This window comes from Sardina pilchardus, chromosome 4 (assembly GCF_963854185.1).
Source record: "Sardina pilchardus chromosome 4, fSarPil1.1, whole genome shotgun sequence".
NCBI lineage: Eukaryota > Metazoa > Chordata > Actinopteri > Clupeiformes > Clupeidae > Sardina > Sardina pilchardus.
This window is the reverse complement of record NC_084997.1, coordinates 10553737-10575471: the sequence shown is the minus strand read 5'-3', so window position 1 is coordinate 10575471 and position 21735 is coordinate 10553737. Positions and strand designations below refer to the sequence as shown.

Below are 21735 nucleotides of genomic sequence, written 5' to 3'. Positions count from 1 at the left end.
CTGTTCAGCATGCAAGGGCTCATCTGCAATTAATTTTAGATGCACTGGAGCACACAAAATGCCTGATTGAATATGTTGGGAAACTGGCCAACATTAAACCTTGTGTGACTGAACCAAAACATTAGCTCACATGCTAGGAGGCTCCACACACACACACACACACACACACACACACACACACACACACACACACACGCACTCAGACACGCACACACACACACACACACACACACACACACACACACACACACACACACACACACACACACACACACACACACACACAGACAGACCAGAGACAATGCTATACATCATTATCTGTGATAAATGTAGAAAAATCTGTACGATTGCATGCATTCCTATTGGACTTCAGACCACACTATGTGGATATATGCGAGAGGTTGTCAGCATGTTTACGACTTTATCAGTGTGTTTATAAATGTGTGCTCGGGAGTAGCGGGTCCCTATGCTCTGTTCTCCATCACCTACAGTAGATCTAGCATTCTGTGCATTATCAGACTAATAGCTTCACCAGGTTTTTTTTATATTCCTCTCCATTTATTTCCAACATGCACACTTAAGCCATTGATTTATATTTAAAACCTAAACGTCTAATATTCGGGCTATCATTCTGGCATATATTTTTAGTCCAAGTTTCAAGTTGTATGTCATATCCAGTGGTGTAGTCTGAGATACACAGTACTATGTTGTATGCTCACTTCAAAAGCAACAAGATTTTACTGTAATACACCCACTTAAGCTATACAAGAATACATATTAACATACTTTTGTGATAAAATGACGACTTGACATGTGAGTGCTGATGTGGAAAAAACCTCCACCCTCCTCATTGCCCTGATTACTTTACTTTCTACATGAGCACTATGCAGGCTACGTTTATAATGCCTGAAACCACATGCAACTGCGTACTGCAGTTTCCAAAATAGTCAAACAAAACTCCCACTAATAATACAAATATAAAGAGTTTCAAAAGATGAAAATCACTGGCATGTTTGGGGGAAAATCAATCTTGTACATAATATTTAGGGGTGGATGAACAACTTACAGTGAAAGCATAGCCTAATGTATATGATAAATAAAATGTTGCCTATGAGGTGCAGTAATCCTGGCACAGTATAAAAACATGCATTGTGCAGTGCATTGGGTCATTCAACAGTTAGGGCCTGCAGTGTTAGGGAGAGGTGTCATTTGATGCAACGTTCAACAGAAATATCAATAGCCTTATGTCAAACCACTGACTTCAATTTCAATAACACTAGTTGAAGGTATAGTTAGGTATCCTGTGCGCAAATCTGTGAACTGTGAAGTCAGACTGCTATGAGTGATCAGGTTGTAAATATGGGCCTTCAAACTAAATTGCTTTGTAATAGAATTCCAAAGCAATATCTACCACTTCATATTGCTCACCTCCTCAAGACAAATATAAATTGTGTCTAAATTGTGTGCCTGCAGTCCGATGTATCTGGAGAGGCGGTGTGTGTGTGTGTGTGCGTGTGTGTGTGTGTGTGTGTATGTGTGTGTGTGTGTGTGGGGGGGGGGGGGGGGGGGGGGGCGGTTATGGGGGTGATCACAGATCACCGTACACTACAGTATACTACCACTGCATATATTTAGAATGTTGTACAATCTTTGTGTAATGGGTAGAAAAAACTTTGGGACACATTACTGTTAAAGAATAGAGAGAGTAAATGGATCAATGATTAATGTTAGATTCAGTAGGAACTCTAAAAAAATGTTCAGGATTTGGATGGGAAAAAATGTGCAGTGCTTCAGTGTGTTGGTGAAGCAGTGGCAGTGCTGAGATTACGCTTGAGTTAATGAGGATTATCGGGGGAGCTGCAGAAACATTTGACTGGAATGGAAAAACACTTTAAATCCCTTCTGATGTGACCTTGTCCTAGTATTTAAAGAATGACTGTGAACGCATTCAGTGTCAACTCTATGGGGTGTGTGACAGCTCAATGTTTATCTAATATGTTGATCTAATTAGCAAGTTATATGCCATATATAAGCCATTTATAAAGTTGATGATACAGGAGGCAACGTTTTGAGCAATGTTACTGAGCAATGTGACTCATTATTGTGGTTCTGGCATGTTCACTGATATTGGGCTTCAATTTCCTATCTGGATAACTTTAATCATCAGTAGGCAAATGGTCATGATCATCTAATCAGAATAAATGAAATTGGTTATGTGGTTGCCAAGCAACATTTCTCAAGAAGTTGCTCTATGTGGCATCATCTTAAGACCTGCATGGATATTCATAACCGAGACATAAAACAACACAATAAAACCTTATTTTCAGAGCCTCTAAAGTCATTACATGTATATTACAAAAATGCAGTTTTGTGGCTGTAACAATTCTTGGAATTGGTGTATGATTTATGCTAAATGGATACAGAAGTTAGCTGAACTGCATAATATCTTCTGTCTCTGGTAAATAACCGACAAACAGGACATGACTGAGTACATTATCTTATTTCCTGAATGAACTAAGATAAAGATTCCATAATTTAATAAGAATAACTACCATGCCATAGAAAGGGTTCATTTGGGTAAAATGTTCGTCTCTGTTGTGAAAAAAGCCAAACGTGTCTGTCACTATCAATCAGTCTTGATTTCTCACTAAATGTTGATGTCGTTCTATTAATGGAACTATAAAAAGGATTCTTGAATGGTAAAATGTGCAGCTTGGGCAACTGAGAGAAAGCTGGCGGAGGATTTGTTCATACTTGTGTGCACCATTAAACAACTGCCATGACAGCAGCAGTCGAATAAATAAATAGATGAAATAAATGATGTGATGTTATTTGCGGTCGTCAAACATAACAATGGATTGGCTCAGCTCTGTGGCAATATTCAAAAGTTTTCTTAGCTAATAGTTTCCATGTCAGCGCAAGAGGCAAGCACACAAACAGACAAGCAGGAAGTATTCCAAGCATAGATATGCTTCAAAGCTGTTGCTTTTTTTTATTTATTTTTTTTATTGTACTTTCAATTTAATTCAAAGTGACAAATTACAGTTCTCTTGTTTGATGCAGTGAGTCAAAATATGTTCAAGAGAATGTAATGATCAATAAAACATGGCACTCAAAAGAATACATAAATATGACAACATACTTAAATTACATAGAAAATCTAAAATATATACATCTATAAGTAATGGATACAAGCAAATATATTCACAGAGGCAGGTTTTATGTAATTGTAGCCCCCACTGTAACCACACTTTCAAATGTGAATGAATGGTCATCTCATAGACAAACAATCGCACAACCACATTTACATGCATTTTATACTCAATTCACAAAAAACAAGTGTATGTTGATACATACATTTAAAATAATTTTCCTTTGTTTGTCCTGTTTCATTCAATTGGCAGCTTTTACAAATAACTCCAGTGAGAGTGAGAACAAAACAGTCTCATAATAGTCAAGGCTGAACAGCCCATCTGATGTAGAAATGGTGAATGAATGATCAGATCTTCACATAAATACATAAACAAACAAGCACACAACCACATTCAAATGCGTACTGAATTTACAAAAAAAACAAGTGTTTGTTGATGATTTACTGATAATTTTCCTTTGTTTTCATTCGATGGGCAGCTTTTACAAATAACTCTAGCGTGAGTCAGAACAAAACAATCTCTCTTAACGATCCAGGCTGACCACCTAATTTGATATAGATATACTTTTCCATTTGGCTTTTAACAGAAAAGTTGTTCAAACAGAAACTCTATACAAAAAAAGCTTTATAATAAGTGCATTTGTGATGATTTTTTTGCCATTCTTCTAAGGCAACCAGTAACAGCAGTTTATAACGCCAACATGAATGCATGAACAATGCATTTGTAAATAAAGAGCTACCATCTCCTTCTCTTCCCTCTAAACCCTAAAGACTCAATACTGCTCTCAATACTCAAGACTCAATACCCCTACAGGCACCCACCCTGAATTGAAGCGACTTAGCAGCACCTTTGTTCAGAGAGCGCAATAAGGCACGAATAAGAGGAGGAAAACGTGAGAAAACAAAAAAAAACAAAACCCTGAGGTTCTCCGCCTGTTGGTTCACAGCTGTGAGGGGTTCTCCACGGCCGAGTACTCCGTCTCGCCGCCGTTGGAGTTGTCCATGAGGCGGGCGATGCCCGTGCGCGTGGAGTACTTGAAGATGAAGGCCTTCATGAGGTCGTAGCGATAGTGGCGGTGGATGAAGCTGTACACCACGGGGTTGACGCAGCAGTGGAGCAGCGACAGGCACTGCGTGAGATTCATGCCCACGTAGAGCGCGTTCTCCAGGGCGCAGGTGCGCGGCAGCGGGCCCAGCAGCATAAGGGCGTCCATCAGCAGCACCAGGTGGTAGGGCGCCCAGCACACCAGGAACACCACGATGTACGTGAGGATGACCTTGCGGCTCAGTCTGCGCTCGTGGTCCAGAGGGGAGGAGGAGGAGGAGGAGGAGGAGGAAGAGGAGGAGGAAGGGGAAGACAGGGCTCTGGCCAATAGCACGTAGGACACGGCGATGACCGGGAAGGGCAGAGCGAAGCCCAGCACCACGAAGCCGATCTGAACGGCAGCCATCCACTCGGGCTGGCTCCCCTCGGGGTAGACGGGGCAGCACTGGGTGACGTCGGTGTGCGGCACCAGCACCGCCCGCAGGAAGTAGGTGTCCGGCACGGAGGCGGCCAGCGCCAGGAGCCAGGCGCCGGCGCAGACCAGCCGCCGCACCTCCCTCCTCCGCCGGCCCGACGTGGACGAGCCGCCGCCGCCGCCATCGGCCCCGCAGCGCGCCACCGACAGGTAGCGGTCCAGGCTCATGCACGCCAGGAAGAAGATGCTGGCGAACAGGTTGACGCTGAAGACCAGGTGCGTGAGCTTGCAGGCGGCCTCGCCGAACGGCCAGTGGCCGCCCTGCGCCAGCGAGGCGATCCACACGGGCAGCGTGGCCACCACGCACAGGTCGGCCACGGCCAGGTGGAGGATGTACAGGTGCGTCTCGTGGCGGTGGCGGTGGCCGTGCTCGGTGCGCACGTTCACCCACACCACCAGCGCGTTGGCCGCCAGGCCCACCACGAAGATGAAGACGTAGAGCGTGCACATGAGCTGGAGGAGGGCGCCGCGCTCCACCGCCGACGGGCAGATGTCCCAGTGCGTGTTGTTCAGCTCCGTGAAGTTCAGCTCCTCCAGGAAGGGAATGAGCTCCGATATTTCAAAGCTCATCTCTCCGGTTGGCTACAGAGAAAAGGAGAGAAGACACAAATTACAAATCACTTTCTAGACACAGTGACAGAGATTAATGACTGAAGTTCATACAGGGCACCACTGAGTGTTCTGTCTGTCTATGTGGGGTTCATATCTGCAACAGTGACTCTTCTTATATGGAGAGATCATGGCAGTGAATGATATGGAACCAAAACAGTGTATATTTGTGCAATTATTAGGCACATTCCTGAGTCACTCAAAGCGGGAAACCTGATGCTGCATGAAGGAATTCTTTTGCCGTTTTGTGCTGGATGCACAGAAATGTCTCCCACGCTTCCCGACATTTTCCCCAAATCAAAGCAAGAGCTGCCGTGACGATCGTCAGTGATTGAGGATCAAAGCGCTGAGATAGTTCGGCTTTTGACCTGTCCTAAATATCTAAGGCGGTCCCTTAGTAACTGCCTGGCCCCAGATCCCTGGGCCCTCAGTCAGCCCAGGATCTTGGCTCTTTCCTCCGTGGTTCATTATGCTTATGTTAAAACAACAGGAATAGGTGCCAGAGAATTTCAAATTGTTTCGCTACAAGGGTGTCAGCGGACATAGATAAAGACCTCTCAGTGAGGTTGTTAGCCACTCAATGTGTGTGTGTGTGTGTGTGTGTGTGTGTGTGTGTGTGTGTGTGTGTATGTGTGTGTGTGTGTGTGTGTGTGTGTGTGTGTGTGTGTGTGTGTGTGTGTGTGTGTATGTGTGTGCATGTGTGTGTGTATGAGGGAGAGAGAGACAGAGAGAGAGAGAGAGAGTCGAGCCTGAACTTAATCTTTAAGACACCTCAGAGAAAAAAACAACCTTAACCATGGCCAGTGTGGTAAATGTCCAACACCTCCGGTTGGACCAGCCATAACTTGTCAGTGGAAGGTCTCAAGCTGGGTGCACAGGGTTAAAGGTCAAAGGATTTAGGAAAACTGACACCCTAGGGAGCTCAAAGGGGCAGTAGAACGTGACACAATCCAACTGAAGACCGTGAGTGCGCTTCGGACACAGTCTGCCCAGAGTCAACGTGGGTCATTGACCACAAGAATGGGGACAATAAAAGTCATTACTTTGGAACAGCTGTGTATTTCTCATCACGCATGACACACTATGCTGGAATGCATAGGGTTATTGAGAAACTATTGAGAAAAACAGAGTTTTAAAACAGATATAACTTGTATAACAAATGGGGCACATATGGTTGTCAAAGCAAATTTCAGTGCTTCCATGCAAGCATGCATACCCATTTTTATAAGTTACATATGTCCAGGACAAGTCATGGATGTTCCTCAATGCATCACCATCCGTGCTTGATTACCCTATGTGCATGATATTACTGGATGGGCCACATACTTCTAAATTTAAGCTTGACTGACACATGACCACAGGACATCTTGAAACATATACGGTCTAAATAAACCTATAGTAAACTTACAGAGCAGCATTGTACGTCTGTATAAATTGCTTCAGATATCCTCCAATAAAGCTATTTGTCATACCAAAGAAACTGGACCAAAGTAAATATATTATACCCAATGATATTTGTCTGTAAAGGGGATAGAGTGACCAGCTGCATTCCAATGTCATCGTAACTTTATCCGCAAAAAAAAATGAATTATGTGAAATGCCTCTCTACAGTGTCGTTCAGAGGCAGATCATTATGATCGGAATGTGTGAAAAAAAAACTGAGATTGTCTCTTTTTTGCGCTCTACTATAGCTCTCGTCTTTATAGATTGCACGCGCGGGATGAAATAGCCTATTGAGGTCATGGGAATTTACGCATTCACATTAGGCCCTACTGTAATAATACAAATGATACCACTTTCCCTTTCACTGCTTTGAGCAAGAGAAACATTTTTATTGTCTGAGACTCAGCATAAGAATTATGTAAATGGGTGAAAATACCATTTATTATGCTAAGGACGCTCGCAGGTGTTGCAAACACAAGGCGTACCCCCCACTGCCCATGTTCAATAACAAACAGTGATAACAGTCAGTTCAAGATGAGTAGCCTATTATCAATATATCTAGGATACTTTATGATTTGTGAAGAATGGAATTAGCAACATAATCTGACAGAGTTTAATTAAAATAGCCCACTTTTCGGAACTGTTCTGCAGTGCATTTTAAAATTAGTCGACCTCGCTTTTAGCTGATAATATTCGGTTCGACATCACACGGTCTCTATTACAGAAGCCCAAACTGTCCTGTACAAAACAGAATGAGGGAGACCCTGCGGACTTGGCAAACTGAACGAGAACGGACCTCCAATGCGCCTCCGATGGTGATGGTTCACTGCCCTTCTCAAGATGTTGCCAGATTATGTAAAACGCAAATCAGCACATAATGGACTTTGATTGTTGACCCGTGATCGAAAGTAGTTATCTTTGTTTGGAGGTGAGCTACTTCAAAATAGCATTCAAGTTGATTTAATTCCTCACTCTGGCTTCAGTCTCAACTATATCTCACGCTCTCAAGTAGCCTAAACTTCTTTTCAAAAGGTAGAGGAAATCTTACCAGGTTAAATCCAGAGAAAGTTTGCTTGCGCGTCAGTCTTTCAGATAAGTTGACTGTGACCTCCTATCCTCCCGGACTCTGGGATAGGCTACCGAAGACGACTGTGCCTAGACTAGGCTACTCCGTCCAATTTCAGCAAGAGTGCAGAAGCGCTACACACACTTGTTCATATAGCCTCGCCCGCAAACAGGAACGCCTCCCGTGGTGGAACAGAAACACTTCCATTCAAACCTCTTTCAACAACTACATTAAAAGGAGCAGTTACTTCATGCGGACTATCAAACAGTGCGTGGCATGCTTCCCGAAAAGTGGTCGTCATAGGCCTGGTACATTTTTTTTAATGATGTCAGTGTATGTTTTGTGGCAGTTTTGCATTAGGTCTAAATTATATCGTTTGCAAGACAAGTACACAGGAAATACAGCCGCACTTTTCAACGGCATCCGCACCCCATTCTAAAACCTCAATGCATAAGGAACGAAACTACAGAAAACACGAAACTGGACCAACCCTTAACGGTCAAACATCAACGTTTATGCCAACAGATGACGGTTGTCGTGACCGCAATGTCGATAATGAGTGAAGTAAAAGGCCTAATTAGCCTACACCTGGATAAACCATCAAGGTAGACTTTATCTCACTCTAAACACACACACCCAACACAATTGTCAAACACAGGAAGTAATATCAATTTGGACTGAGCTCAAACATAGAAAGGGACAATCTGAATGACACTGTTTCCAGGAAGCCGTTTTTGCAACATTTTCTCAAGTCATTTATTTCTTACCTGGCATAAATGGGGTATAAAAAAACAGTAGGAAACGTAGCCCATCCTATTCCCTTTGCATGCGTTTAGCACATGGAGGTGCAAGGAAGGGACATCATGTGGTGTCAGGGAACTATGGTTTATTGAATATATGCATTGGCTAATCAAGTTAAAAAAAACTGGTTTATTAGAAAAGTATAGTGAGGAAGTCCAAATTTGTAGGCCTATAAAACATTAGCATTTTAGTAGACAAAGCTCAAGTAATATGAGCTCATTATTTATTGATTTAAAAGAGATTGAATTGCAATTTGTGGTCTATATTCTTATGTAAAATAATGCCACTAATAAAGCACATTAGCACAGGAATTGAGAATAACAATAGCTTCCACCATCAAAAAAAAGTTGAAAGAACAGTTTCTGCACGTACGGATGTCCATTGTGCTATGATATCAAATACATCAGCATTGATTTCAAAGGCCCACGGATAAACATCGGCTGTGCCTTGAAACCCATGCCAGCATCTTTCTTTCAACCTTTCGTCATCCAGAGGCAGAAAGGGATCCGGTAAGGAGTTCCTCCTGACGGAAGCTTTGAATCGTTGGCTGCATGGCCATGGTAGGAGGAAGGAGGACAAGGGGACACACCTGCCAAGGTGTAAGAACAGTGTGTCGCATCTCACCTGCAGACAAACATAGACACAAACACACACAACATCCTCTCTTGCTCGCTCTCTCTCTCTCTCTCTCTCTCTCTCTCTCTCTCTCTCTCTCTCTCTCTCTCTCTCTCTCTCTCTCTTTCTCTGTCTGTCTGTCTCTCTCTCTCTCAGACACACACACTCAGTCATCAAGCGTGACACATATTCTGCTGAGGCTTAACCCCACCATCCATTCAATTAAACTGCTTGAACAGCTTAACCGGAGTAGTAATGCCTTTCGAAAATTATTTTTGTTTTGACACGACTGCTTTTGCCAGGACAGCTGCATGTGCGTATGTGGGAGGGTGTCTGTGGATAAAGTTGTCTTAGAATGACACCCAGGGTCACACAGACTTGCTCTTTGCTGGTCAAGGCCTGGGGGGTCAAAGGTGAAGCCTGTCAGTTGGACAACTTCATTCAGGTCTCCCTAACCTTTCAGACAGTCTTGGACTGTATGCTGACAGGCCCTCTGTCTGAAGTGTTAATACAGATAAGATACATGTGCTCAAAGTTAACGTCTTTTTTTTTTTCATGGAATCATTTCAGATACATGCCAGAGTGTATATTTGGAAATATTTCCAACACAGGTCTACCCAGCTTTATTCAAACGAACTTGCTGGAGGGAATGAAAGTGTTAGGTTCTCAATTCAGTGCTATTTAATCAGACAGTCATTGTGATTGACAGACCCGCCTAAACAGACCCGCCTAAATATTTAGCATGAGATACATTTCAGATATGCACTCACATTCTGACTTTATTTAGAAATCTTGATCATGTCCAAATGTTGAGTCAGCGATTGTTAATACAGTCCGCTCTTGTAAAGCCGAAAAAAAAAAACACATTAAGGAAAACAAAATCTGAAATTCATGTCACATATACAGTATGCATATACTGTACACACACACTGAGGAAGGTTAGCAGGTTAGGGAACCCCAGGGTACTGGCCCCCTCGGAATAAAACTGAGTACATTAGAGCGGAGACACAAAACGTAATGGAAATCCATTTTTAATTCACCCCCGTAATCTGAAGTGGAATGTGCCGTCCCTGTGGGTCAGGATTATGGCCAAGCATGGTGCAACTCCTTCCTGGGGAGCACAGCAATAAGTTCACAGAGGACAAGAACTCTCCCCTCCATTGCCACGAGACAATCAACCCCCGAAACTACAGCTTGTCTCAACATGGCCAAATGCACTCGTGTTTCTTCTGAGGAAACAGATGAAGCTCATCTTCTTTATCAGTCCTAGTACACTTTTTTCCAGGCCTTGATAAAATCCCCACAGACATAAATATTGGCCCTCTTGCGGTTTCCATACATTAAACAGAGCTCTGGGTGGGCAAAGGTTGCCTCTGTGATTGTCAGCCATGTGTTTCAGTGCGTATATCATAAACTAAAGTGGTTTTGTGTCACAGCACTCACAGAATGCGCATGTTTGAGTATGTAGGTGGCTGAACTTTGAGGGTGATGGAGAGGTTGTTTGGACATGGGGGATTTAAATTACATGATTGTCATGAAGACGAAAGAGACATGACGTGAGCTTCATGCACTGGTGGTGTGACTTCACTGGGGATGTGTAATAATGTCTGTGCTGCATTTGGTGTGGATTGTTTGAGGTCCCATCCCCAGGCTCATCTGATTTATGATGAAATAAAAGTACTTTAATATGATCTTCCAGCCTAAAATGTGCTTACTATGTATAATTCCAGCCATTATGCACTCTGGATCTGTAATGGAAGAGGCAAAGCTGAGACTACTGTATGAATTCTACGGCACTGTTTCTGATATGAATCGTATTTCGCTTTTTTCTGTCTTCAGCAAGGTCTGGCATTTCTCCCTGCTGTTCGTTCCTTTATGTGTCTCAGAAGTGTGAGGTTGGATGAGGCTTCCAGCTCAGCGGAATGGGAGTTCCAGACATTGTCCACAGCCTCAGGAGGCTTCTCAGTAGCAACGCTCTTTGAAAAATGACTAAAATTATGAACCGCATCTTTAAATCTTTATAGTCTCATGAATCTTTCCTTGTAAATAGTTCCATTCTCCCCTCTCTTTTTTCCTGTCCACAGCGTTGTTTCCCAGCTGTTTTGGTAGTCTCATTGTATTACAGCCCTTTCCAGCTGATGACCAGGGCTTTGCTAGTGAACCGTGTTTGCATTTCGTGTGAGGAGAGAAACGAGATACCCTGTTGTGTCTCACTAACAACTCAAACTCATGCAGGTGGATTTCTGGCACCGTGGAGTAAAGAGAAAAAAACATGCCATTTTGATCCACAACATGCCTGGGTCTGAATAGACCTTTTCTTACAGACTTTGGACGCTTCTGTTAGGAGGAGCGTCCCAATTCAGTGCCTGTCAAAAACGTCAGTGGCTGTTGTGTGAGAGAATCCGGTGTCTAGGACGGTGTATGGAGCTAGACTGGTGTATGCGGGTGGGGTTCAACATCTTCCTCTCAGCTTACAGGTCCTGGGCGATGTCTCAAAGCACTTCCATTTCCTTCAACCCTCCACCTACACAGCAGATTGCCGGAGATGTAGCAACCCACCTTATCTTGTGGTGAAGGGTTGAATTAACTGACATGAAGTTGTGAAAATTGTGTTTTTACTCCGAAATATGCTGTGCAAGACAAGCACTGTCCATTGCAGACTTTCTTTCGCCCTCTTTTGTTCACATTTTTCTGAAATGAAATTCAGAAGAATATTGGGAGACATCTCATGACTGTAACAGATAAGTTAAAATTAAAGGAAGGCTGGACAGTAGAATGGATAATGTCAAATAATTCAAAATTACATGCAACTCTTTGATGGTTTCCTTTGTTCCTTCCCATCGTCTTACTCTGTAATTTATTTCAATTTCTTTTTACTTATTGTCATGCTTATTCCTAAAATTCTGCGTAGAACTGCACACTAGTGAGTAGTACATATCCTTTTTGCATTTTTCATGTGCTCCAGTACAAACATTCATCTTGGCTACAGCAATCAGCACACCTGCTCTATCTTTTTTTGGGTGTAAGAAGTGAAACCTCTGGTATGTTCAGCGGTGCTGACAGATTTCACAGTAAATAAGCCAGACAAAACCTGGGTGTCTCTGCTGACTAAAACATCCTAGAGAACTCCCCCACTTTTCTCTGGCCCTCGCGGTCAGTTTATTTCTGTTAGCTTACCTCAGAGGCTCACAGTGGTCTGCCGTTTTCAATCGGTATAATGCAACTCAGCTGGTGGCCGGGGACAGGCCCAGCAGTAGGCCTTGCGGGAACAATAGCTTTTCCATTTCTTATGACTCCCCAGCCTGCCATACTGTATTTCAGGAGTGTGTGTGTATGTGTTTGTGTATTCCCCTGACTCTTAACACACACACACACACACACACACACACACACACACACACACACACACACACACACATACACACACTCAGCTCTCCCACACAGCTCTCCCACAGACTGTTTCCCTGTACCCTTTTGAGGCAGACTCTGGTAAAAGAAGCAGGTGCTGTTTAAGGAACGCTTAATTGTGTTTGTGGAATGGTTGTTAATTTTGGAGAAGCAGCCAGGCCATTTCTGACACGTCTGCACGCAAAGAAAACTAGCGGTGCTGACCAAGTATACAAGCTTTCCTCTTCAACAGTTCTCCTATGAAACAGCTTTTGTTAAACCCTGTAAAGAAACAGAGAATGTCGGTCTCCTCCATTTTGTTTATGGAATACAAAAGGTCTGTTCTGGAACATTAAATTCCTTCAGCCTCTAGTTTGCTTATGTTTGTACATATACATGCTTCCAGGGGCCAAAACATGCGCCAGAGCCAAAGGGACCCATTGTAGAATCCTCTTCATGTTCACCCAGCATGAATAATAAGGCTTAGAGCAGTCACACATGCAAGGCGGTTGATGATGATATCGTAAGTCACTCTGAACAATCATGACAAGGGGTTCCGTGCCAATAGCGCCTGGTTAGTGCACTGTGTGGATTGTGGAAGTCTGGATGTGATTACGCCTTTAAGTTTAGACACTTACCAACAACTGTTGGACTTTTTGGAATGCACACATTGAACAGAGTGACAATGATCATATGGTGGGAACGATGGGGTGGGAACACACATGCAGGGTTAAGGGAAGCAGACATAAATATACACGTGTCAAGCCATGCTCAAATAAATTTTTAACCAAACCATCTTTGTGTACAAGTGGACACGGAATCACATACAGTATTACAAACCTCTATAAACAGTTTACATTCTGACCAGCACACGGATGGAAAAACTATAGCCTAACACTTGATTGAATTTTCTAAGCCTACACATGTTGCAAAACAAATGTGTGGAGTACAATATGGGAAACCATACAGTATGATTTGCTTTGTCAAGTATGCACTCAGTCTGTTTGAAATGCGCAGGAAGAACATCTATTTTTGTCCTCTATTAGACTGGCACGAACTGAAACAGACAGACAGGAACGTCCACTGTTGTTTCCTTATGAGTACGTGACCTTATAGTGTTGTGGGTGGTACACAGGAAAACGTATCAACTGTCTACTACATCAACAGAGAGAGAGAGAGAGAGAGAGAGAGAGAGAGAGAGAGAGAGAGAGGGAGAGAGAGAGGGAGAGAGAGAGAGAGAGAGAGAAAGAGAGAGGGAGAGAGAGAGAGAGAAAGAGAGAGGGAGAGGGAGAGAGAGAGAGTACACAGGCAAGGAACGCAACACTAATGAGGAAAAGGCACACAGTGCCGGATGGGAAGGTAAACAAAATAAAAACAGCCTGTAATCTCACAGGGGAAGTAATGTGACAAGTCAAACGTAAACATGTGGCCAGTGGCATCGCAGAGCAGGAGTCCTCCAGCCATGCCAGCCGGCCTGCTGCAGGTGGCTTACATTAGTGGTTTCCCTGTGATGCTCAGTCAAAGCACGACAGCCCTCCGGCTAAGGCTAGACAGGACACACTGTACCATCAGGCACCGGATCGGCAGCACTGTCTCTCACGACTCGCTGAAGGGGATGACGAATCCCAGTGGACTTGGAAGTACCAAGCTAAGAGGGTATGCTCTGTGTGGGACTGCCTCGCATTTAGCACTATTTGGCATGATGTCTTCTGATGATTACTGTGTATTATTGCCAAACAGTACAGATTCTGCCTCTGCATCATAAACAATTCAAAGCTTCTGCTTGGTGTGTGTGTGTGTCTGTCTGTGTGTGTGTGTGTGTGTGTGTGTGTGTGTGTGTGTGTGTGTGTGTGTGATATACAGAGTTCACTAACGTGCTGCTGAACTGCTTCCCCTCATGTCTGGTGTTTGAGTTCTGGGCGCCACACCTCTAATAACACACTCTTCAGTCAGCAGTGGCCCTCCAGGCAGCAGTAACGTGGCAGTGAAGCATCTCCGGTGGGGAAACGGGGGGGGGAACCAGAGAGGAGCTGCAGCACGCTCCGTGAAAAGCTCGTGCTTATTGAGTCTGCATGGTTGCATGTGGGGTGACGGACTTAAGTGACTTCAGCTGTCAAAGAGCCAGCAGCGGGGAAACAAAGCCACGCCAAAAACACAAGAGGCTCTCCCTCAAGGACAGCGTTATTACAGAGGGAACTCCTTTGATACACCACAACCCCGAGCTCGCAGCGCACAAGTGTTCTTCTTTTTTTTTGCGAGAGCGCTCCGATTGGTTTCTCGTCGGAGGTGATGACATGCTAAATAAATGCCCTCCCTTATGAGTGGCGTTGTGAAAAGTCGGAGTCGAAATGAAGAAAGAGGATCCGGCGGAGGACCAGCAGCACGCTCACGGGGCATACAGCTTCGGTGGCTTCCGCACAGGCTGCTCGGGTGCCTCAAAAAACAAGGCTGCTTCACATTAGCGGCTCTCCATCGAGGCTAACAGCTGGATGGGCCCAGGGATGGGAACGGGTATGGGGGGGATGGTGGGGGCTGAGCGTAGCAGTGGCATACGCAGGATGAGACCCAAGACACACACCAATCTGTCACCAAGCCCAGGAGTCGTGCAAGCCCCCTGTTGGAAATGAAGTCGCCACGGAGAAGACGCCTTTGCTGGAGGCCACACACACACACACACACACTGTTAATGCTGTTAATCCTCCAGGTGGCTTCTCTCACTCCCAGGGCCCAGCAGTGAAAAATATACGGCTGCCGGGCCGCTGCAGATGAGGTGATTTGGTAACACCCACGAGGGCCGACCGGATTCTCAAATTGAAATTTACTGCAACTGGTTTACCAGACATTTGCTGACACTCAGCCGTCCTCTTGGCCTCCGGGAAGTTGGACCTGTAGCCAAGACACGGTAGATTCACCTGGTGAGAGAAAAGGATTTCATCCTTCTTTTATTATCCAAGATGGCCTCACTTTTGTGACCGTCTCACAATCTCATTTCACAGCTAGGAATTTCAACAACGGGTGATAACAGCTGTAACAAAAGACCTCCTGCAACACTTGTTACCTCCTGTGTCTTACAGAGAGAGTGTGGATGCCATTTCATTTGACACAGAGGACACACAATGTTGCATCCACTCATCAGCTCTGTCCGGCTCAGAGCTCTGGGATGCTCCTCAGTGTAACCGACTCTCTACACACCGTTGCACTCCTTGGCAGCGGGGCCAAGCTCTCGGGCCCGACGCCCTCTCAGTCGCACACAGGAGAGCCTTGAGAGCGCCGTGGGTCGGTGCCGCTTCATGCGTTGCTGCCGAGCGAGAGAGATTTGTGGGCCCTGAGCTGAGTGTCATTTGTCCCGCTGCGCCCTCCTCCGCTTCAGGGTGTTTGACACAAGGAAATGGAGTCCATAAAGCATGGGCCGCGGCACGCCGGTTCTAATCGCTGCTCTGCCGACTGCAGCTCAGGCAGCGGCCTGGAATGCCTTTGAAGAGAGACGCACCAGAGGATGTTTGTGGTAGTAGGAGGTCATGTGACATGAGCTATAAGAAGACAATGCAGAATTCCTCAGCAGGATGGCTTCATTATGGTGTGATGAGAAATGGCGTTCAGGATAAATGCATCACTCTAATGTAAACACAAAAAAGGACTTTCACAGCTTGTGTGTAACTGAGACACATGGCTGGTAGAGTGGTTATTGTATCTGTTAGGCCTACAGTCCAAAAGCAACTGAGCCAGATCTGCTACCACTGGCTCTTGTTTCAGATTTATTAAACTTAGCCTACTGTCATTAGCACTCCAGACTGTCAGCTTCACAATCACATGCATTCCTTCTGCACACCCCCATGTGTAGAAGACATTTATGTGAAGATAGATTTGACATCAGTTTCCAAAAGAGACGCGGGTTGCCTGGCGTTGCCTTCTCATTTCTGAGATGTTTCTGCTGTCATTAAAATAAGTGAGACAGAACCACATGAGCTGGGGCCAGTCAGCGTGGCCTCGCCGTCTCCTGCTGGGGTTCATAATTTTAAACGACTGCCCCGCCGTTAACCCTGACACAAATGAGGCACACGATAGAGTCCTGTGAAAAACTCATCAATCCTCTTGCTGTCCCATAATTCCTATATAGCATTTCTCATCCAGTTCGTTGCCAAAAATTAACGATAAGCGCCGGCTGCAAAACGGTGGTTACATGCGCAGTCCATATGTTTACCACTCATTGCTCAAATGAATCTATTACGTGTGTCATGAAACCTTAAGCAAAGTACGGAGAGTCGCACTGGCACCCCCTTGTGGAAAACAATAAGTATTGAGACAAAACGACAATTGGGCCTATAATGAATTCAAAAGGCTTAAGCATATTTTTTGTGTGTGTATTAGCCACCGAATGACACACATAGAGAGGCTAAGAACGTTCAAATAAAACCAAAAATTATTAGGCCTAAGCTTGGTTAAAATAGTAGGCCCTAATGAGTAAAATATAGCCTATAATGGATATATTTCATTTATTTAAACACTGCATGCAATCTACACAGATCAACTTTCACTGGATTGTAGATTATGATGAATCATATTTTCCTCCAGACTTCCCTCCAGTTCCTTAATGGATTGTGTCTCAGATTCAAAGCTATGGATGCAGCATTTTTGCAGCAAGTTTGTCAAGTAGGCTAGATAAGCTTGGGAACACCTTGTGAAAACTGAACTGTGAAAATTGTTTAGATTTTAGAATTGCTTAGAGTTAGATTAATATCCTATTATTTTATTTATTTATTTTCTTTTCCTATTCATGGGTTTCATCAGGTCCCTTTACACAGGTGTATAAAATCAAGCACCTTGATTATGAATGCAGACTGCATGGTGCTTGATTAATACACCTGTGAAAAGGGACCTGATGAAATCCATGAATAAAGGGATACTGTTGATGTCATGAGTTCTCCATTTACAGTCCCCCTCTTTACATTGACAAATCTTCTTGCCATGCATTCCTTCCACCTGTGTGAAAAGCTACAACAGTTGATCTATTCAGAGTGTTTGTCATCTCTTCATCCAAGATGTACCCTCCCTGGATGCCAGAATTTTAAAGATCCTATAAGCCAAACAGATTGAAACCAAAATGAGATTTGAAAAGTAAAATGAAATTACAAAAAATAAAAAACACCTTGCATAGAAAACTACCTTTGTGGAATATGTTTTTATTATTTGTTTATTATAATTTTTTACAGTTGATTAGCACAAGATCCATAGGCTATTTTGTGCACATAGCACAGGTGTTTTCACTAATTAGCTCATCTATCTGGCTGAGTTGTTCTCATTAGAAACAGCTGGTTGAGAGAGTGGTAGAGACTGTGGTTGAGCAGTTGGGAGCCGCTCCGCATGCACAATCAGCACATTCTCAGCTAATACACAGTCTCAGCCCAAACTCAATTCAAGTGCAATTTAAGATCTCAAAATACTCTGCCTTTTGTCTCAGTCTATTATTATCTTGCCTTTTCTCCCCACAGGGTCCACAACAACTGAAGAATCCAACAGTCTGAGAAACAGGAGAGATTTAATTTCCAATTTTGCTCTCCTGAGGGTCTGTATGTTCCTAACCAGTAATGATGCACTCTTGGTCCATGCATGAATGATTCATTTGCCACTGGTCTCCCTACAGAATCCCTCCTGTAAGGCTTCAATAAATGCTGAATTCTGCTGCTAGAGGTCCCGCCTGTTCTATCCGTTCTGCTCATCCTGAGCTACACTGGTTACCAGTCCCATCTAATGTATTAAGTTCAAAATCCTGCTTCTCATCTTCAAAGCACTGCATAACCTTGCTCCCCCATTCCTGATGATTTACTCTCCCATCTTGCATCATCTTTCCATAGCCTACTTACAGTCAGTCCCTCATACCAGACCTTCCACTCTGGGGGGTTAGTAGATAGGTCCTCAAACACAGGAATTCCCCTGCTCTTTCTTCACATCTCACCTAAAAACCTTTTCCTTGAATATTTTCCTTTTGTTTGCAGTCTGTATAAAGAAACCTTGGGTTTATGAAAACTTGAACATAAAACATGGCTTTAAACATTCTCCATAAATATTCCAACTAGAAGTGCAAGAAGGATTTAGTCGGCTCACAAAGCATAAACATGCCTCCCCAAAAGGATTCACACCCCTGTCATTTACAACAGCTTCAGCCGAATATGCAATACAACCAAAACAATACCAGTGGCACTTAAGTCAAAGTTTATGAACACAGCTGGGTTCCAAATGACAACAGCCAAGCCACACACAGTAACAGTTCAAAGCGGTGCTACCAAACGCAGCGAAGCCTTTGTCGATATTGTCGAGTCTGTAATTATGAACACTAAGGAGTCAAAGGAAAAAAAAAAAACCTTCAGAAGTCAACCACTGTTCCAATAAGCCAAGAATTTATAGTCGAAGTCAAAGCATTTGAGCAGCAAGAGTAACTGCTGTGGTTCTTAATTACCTTACAAATGCACTGTAGCTTTATGACAATCTGGTTCTAAACTAATTAGTACAAATTACATCAAATATGACGTGCCTGTAATTATGGATCTAGCCACTCCAGACATTAAACCAACAAGGACACATTACATTGACCAAATAAAATCTTTTATTATGAGAGAGATGAGGCAACATTGCACGGCATGAGCTAAGACTTCAAACACCGGCTCTGATCTGATTGTTGGGAGGGATCGGCTTGCCGAGATGGTGGCCCACGGTTAGGCCAAACTGAGCTTCAGCCTGCTGCTCCTTCACCTCAGTCTTCAGCTGGAAGCCGCTGCCGGTGTCAAAGTTGTCAGAGGGGGCGAAGGTTAGCGGAGTCTCGGTCAGAAGACCCTGGAGACGCTGGCGCCAGTTCTCCAGCATGGTGCCGCGGGCCTCTGATGGGATGTGTGGTGGAGCCCAGAAGATCTGTGGAGCCAGGACATCAAAGCCACAGTAGTAGAGAATGCCATTCTGCAAAGAAAGGTAGGGAGAGAAGACTTAGAGGTAGAATAGGTCAGGGAGAACAATAAACCAGAAGAAATCCTATTTAGTAGCAGGTTTGATCAGTGGTCAGGGGCACAGATTTACTGTACCTGCATGGGCCACAGTGTGACGTTCATGTCCCCATTGATGCCATTGGAACTGAACATGGACTCATGGGAGCCAGTGGTGAAGGACAACATGGCTCGCTTTCCCTACGAGGAGACATGAAGCAAAGTGATAACACGAGTCATACTTCTGTTGGGAGACATCAGTTATATAGCAAACTCAGCAGGAAATGAGGCTAATAAATAGTGCAAATACGCAACAGAACACACTGAAGTACAGGGGAAATCCAGACCTTGAAAATCCCTTGACTATACCGCTTCTCAGACGTGAAGGCAAAACCTTGTGTGAAAACACGATCAATCCATCCTTTCATGATGGCTGGCATAGAGAACCAGTACATGGGGAACTACAACAAATGAATCATGACCAATACTCTTAGCTGCAAATCCTTCAGTAACATGATGCTGGTTGCAAGTGTTGGTACATGTAGCCTCGTATGAGGAAAATTGGAAAACTGAGCAGAAGATACCTGGAAAATGATTAGATCAGCATCAGTCACTTTCTTATGCTCTTCAACAATATCAGCACACAGTCGGCTCTCCTGCCAAGCCAGCATGGTTTCCTCTCCATATCGGAAGTGCTCGGAATTCTTCAGCTCACCTACAAAAAACGGGTGGTGGTGGGGTAGGGGTCAAACCATACTCAGAGTAACTGAAGAGTTTAGGGCAGCTTATAGCCATTCATTAGGAAACATGTAATGGAATTGCTTGAGGCAAAAATGTTTGAACTCACCTGTGATGTCATCCTGAGTAGCATTGGCTTTAAACTTCATGGCATACAGGTCAGACACCACCACATTGCAACCCTGTGCGGTTAACAACTCCACTGCAGCATCCTTAGCGGCAGCATTGAAGGATCCAGTGCTTTGGTGAGCATAAACAACCAACACGTTCTTACCTACAGTAGATTATACACAACGAGACAAGGGGGAGGAAGTCAAAATGGCATGCTAAGAAATTACAAAGATCACAGATCTTCAATTTAAACTGTCAGAGGAAAAAACTAAATATTTCTTAAAACTTTCAGGAAACCACTAACCCATTTTGTCAGAAGGTTGTTCAAGCGAAACAGATTCCAAACACTTCAGGAGACTGATACCACACTGAAGGAAACCGGGCGTAGCCACATTTTAAACTCTTACAGCTATTAACCAATCAGTTTCACCGGTGCCCCCCCCGATTAACGGCCACCAATCGAAGGATACACCTATTTAAACCACCTGCTGAAAGCAATTTGGCACTTGTCATAGTAAGTGTTTTCTTGCTAGCCTCACCTGAGGTCACTTTTGATAGCTGATGATAGGTATTGTGGCATACAGGTCTACACTCAGTCTCAGCCCAAACTCAATTCAAGTGCAATTTAAGATCTCAAAATACTCTGCCTTTTGTCTCAGTCTATTATTATCTTGCCTTTTCTCCCCACAGGGTCCACAACAACTGAAGAATCCAACAGTCTGAGAAACAGGAGAGATTTAATTTCCAATTTTGCTCTCCTGAGGGTCTGTATGTTCCTAACCAGTAATGATGCACTCTTGGTCCATGCATGAATGATTCATTTGCCACTGGTCTCCCTACAGAATCCCTCCTGTAAGGCTTCAATAAATGCTGAATTCTGCTGCTAGAGGTCCCGCCTGTTCTATCCGTTCTGCTCATCCTGAGCTACACTGGTTACCAGTCCCATCTAATGTATTAAGTTCAAAATCCTGCTTCTCATCTTCAAAGCACTGCATAACCTTGCTCCCCCATTCCTGATGATTTACTCTCCCATCTTGCATCATCTTTCCATAGCCTACTTACAGTCAGTCCCTCATACCAGACCTTCCACTCTGGGGGTTAGTAGATAGGTCCTCAAACACAGGAATTCCCCTGCTCTTTCTTCACATCTCACCTAAAAACCTTTTCCTTGAATATTTTCCTTTTGTTTGCAGTCTGTATAAAGAAACCTTGGGTTTATGAAAACTTGAACATAAAACATGGCTTTAAACATTCTCCATAAATATTCCAACTAGAAGTGCAAGAAGGATTTAGTCAGCTCACAAAGCATAAACATGCCTCCCC

At 44.0% G+C, this 21735-nt stretch overlaps 2 protein-coding genes across 2 annotated transcripts; both read right to left on the bottom strand.

Annotated features, from left to right (window-relative positions):
- Nucleotides 1–2963: 2963 nt before the first annotated feature.
- ackr3a (atypical chemokine receptor 3a) lies at nt 2964–7921 on the bottom strand. The gene is made up of 2 exons (XM_062534097.1): nt 7772–7921; nt 2964–5253 (listed from the first exon to the last, which is right to left on the bottom strand). The coding sequence occupies exon 2, from the start codon at nt 5239–5241 to the stop codon at nt 4093–4095; it is 1149 nt and encodes a 382-aa protein (XP_062390081.1). The 5' UTR covers nt 5242–5253; nt 7772–7921; the 3' UTR covers nt 2964–4092.
- An 11254-nt stretch (nt 7922–19175) lies between these two features.
- On the bottom strand, nt 19176–20847 carry LOC134077771 (NAD(P)H dehydrogenase [quinone] 1-like). Its single transcript, XM_062533415.1, has 6 exons — nt 20717–20847; nt 20411–20575; nt 20148–20278; nt 19911–20024; nt 19663–19764; nt 19176–19540 (listed from the first exon to the last, which is right to left on the bottom strand). The coding sequence occupies exons 1-6, from the start codon at nt 20718–20720 to the stop codon at nt 19241–19243; spliced, it is 816 nt and encodes a 271-aa protein (XP_062389399.1). The 5' UTR covers nt 20721–20847; the 3' UTR covers nt 19176–19240.
- Nucleotides 20848–21735: the final 888 nt, after the last annotated feature.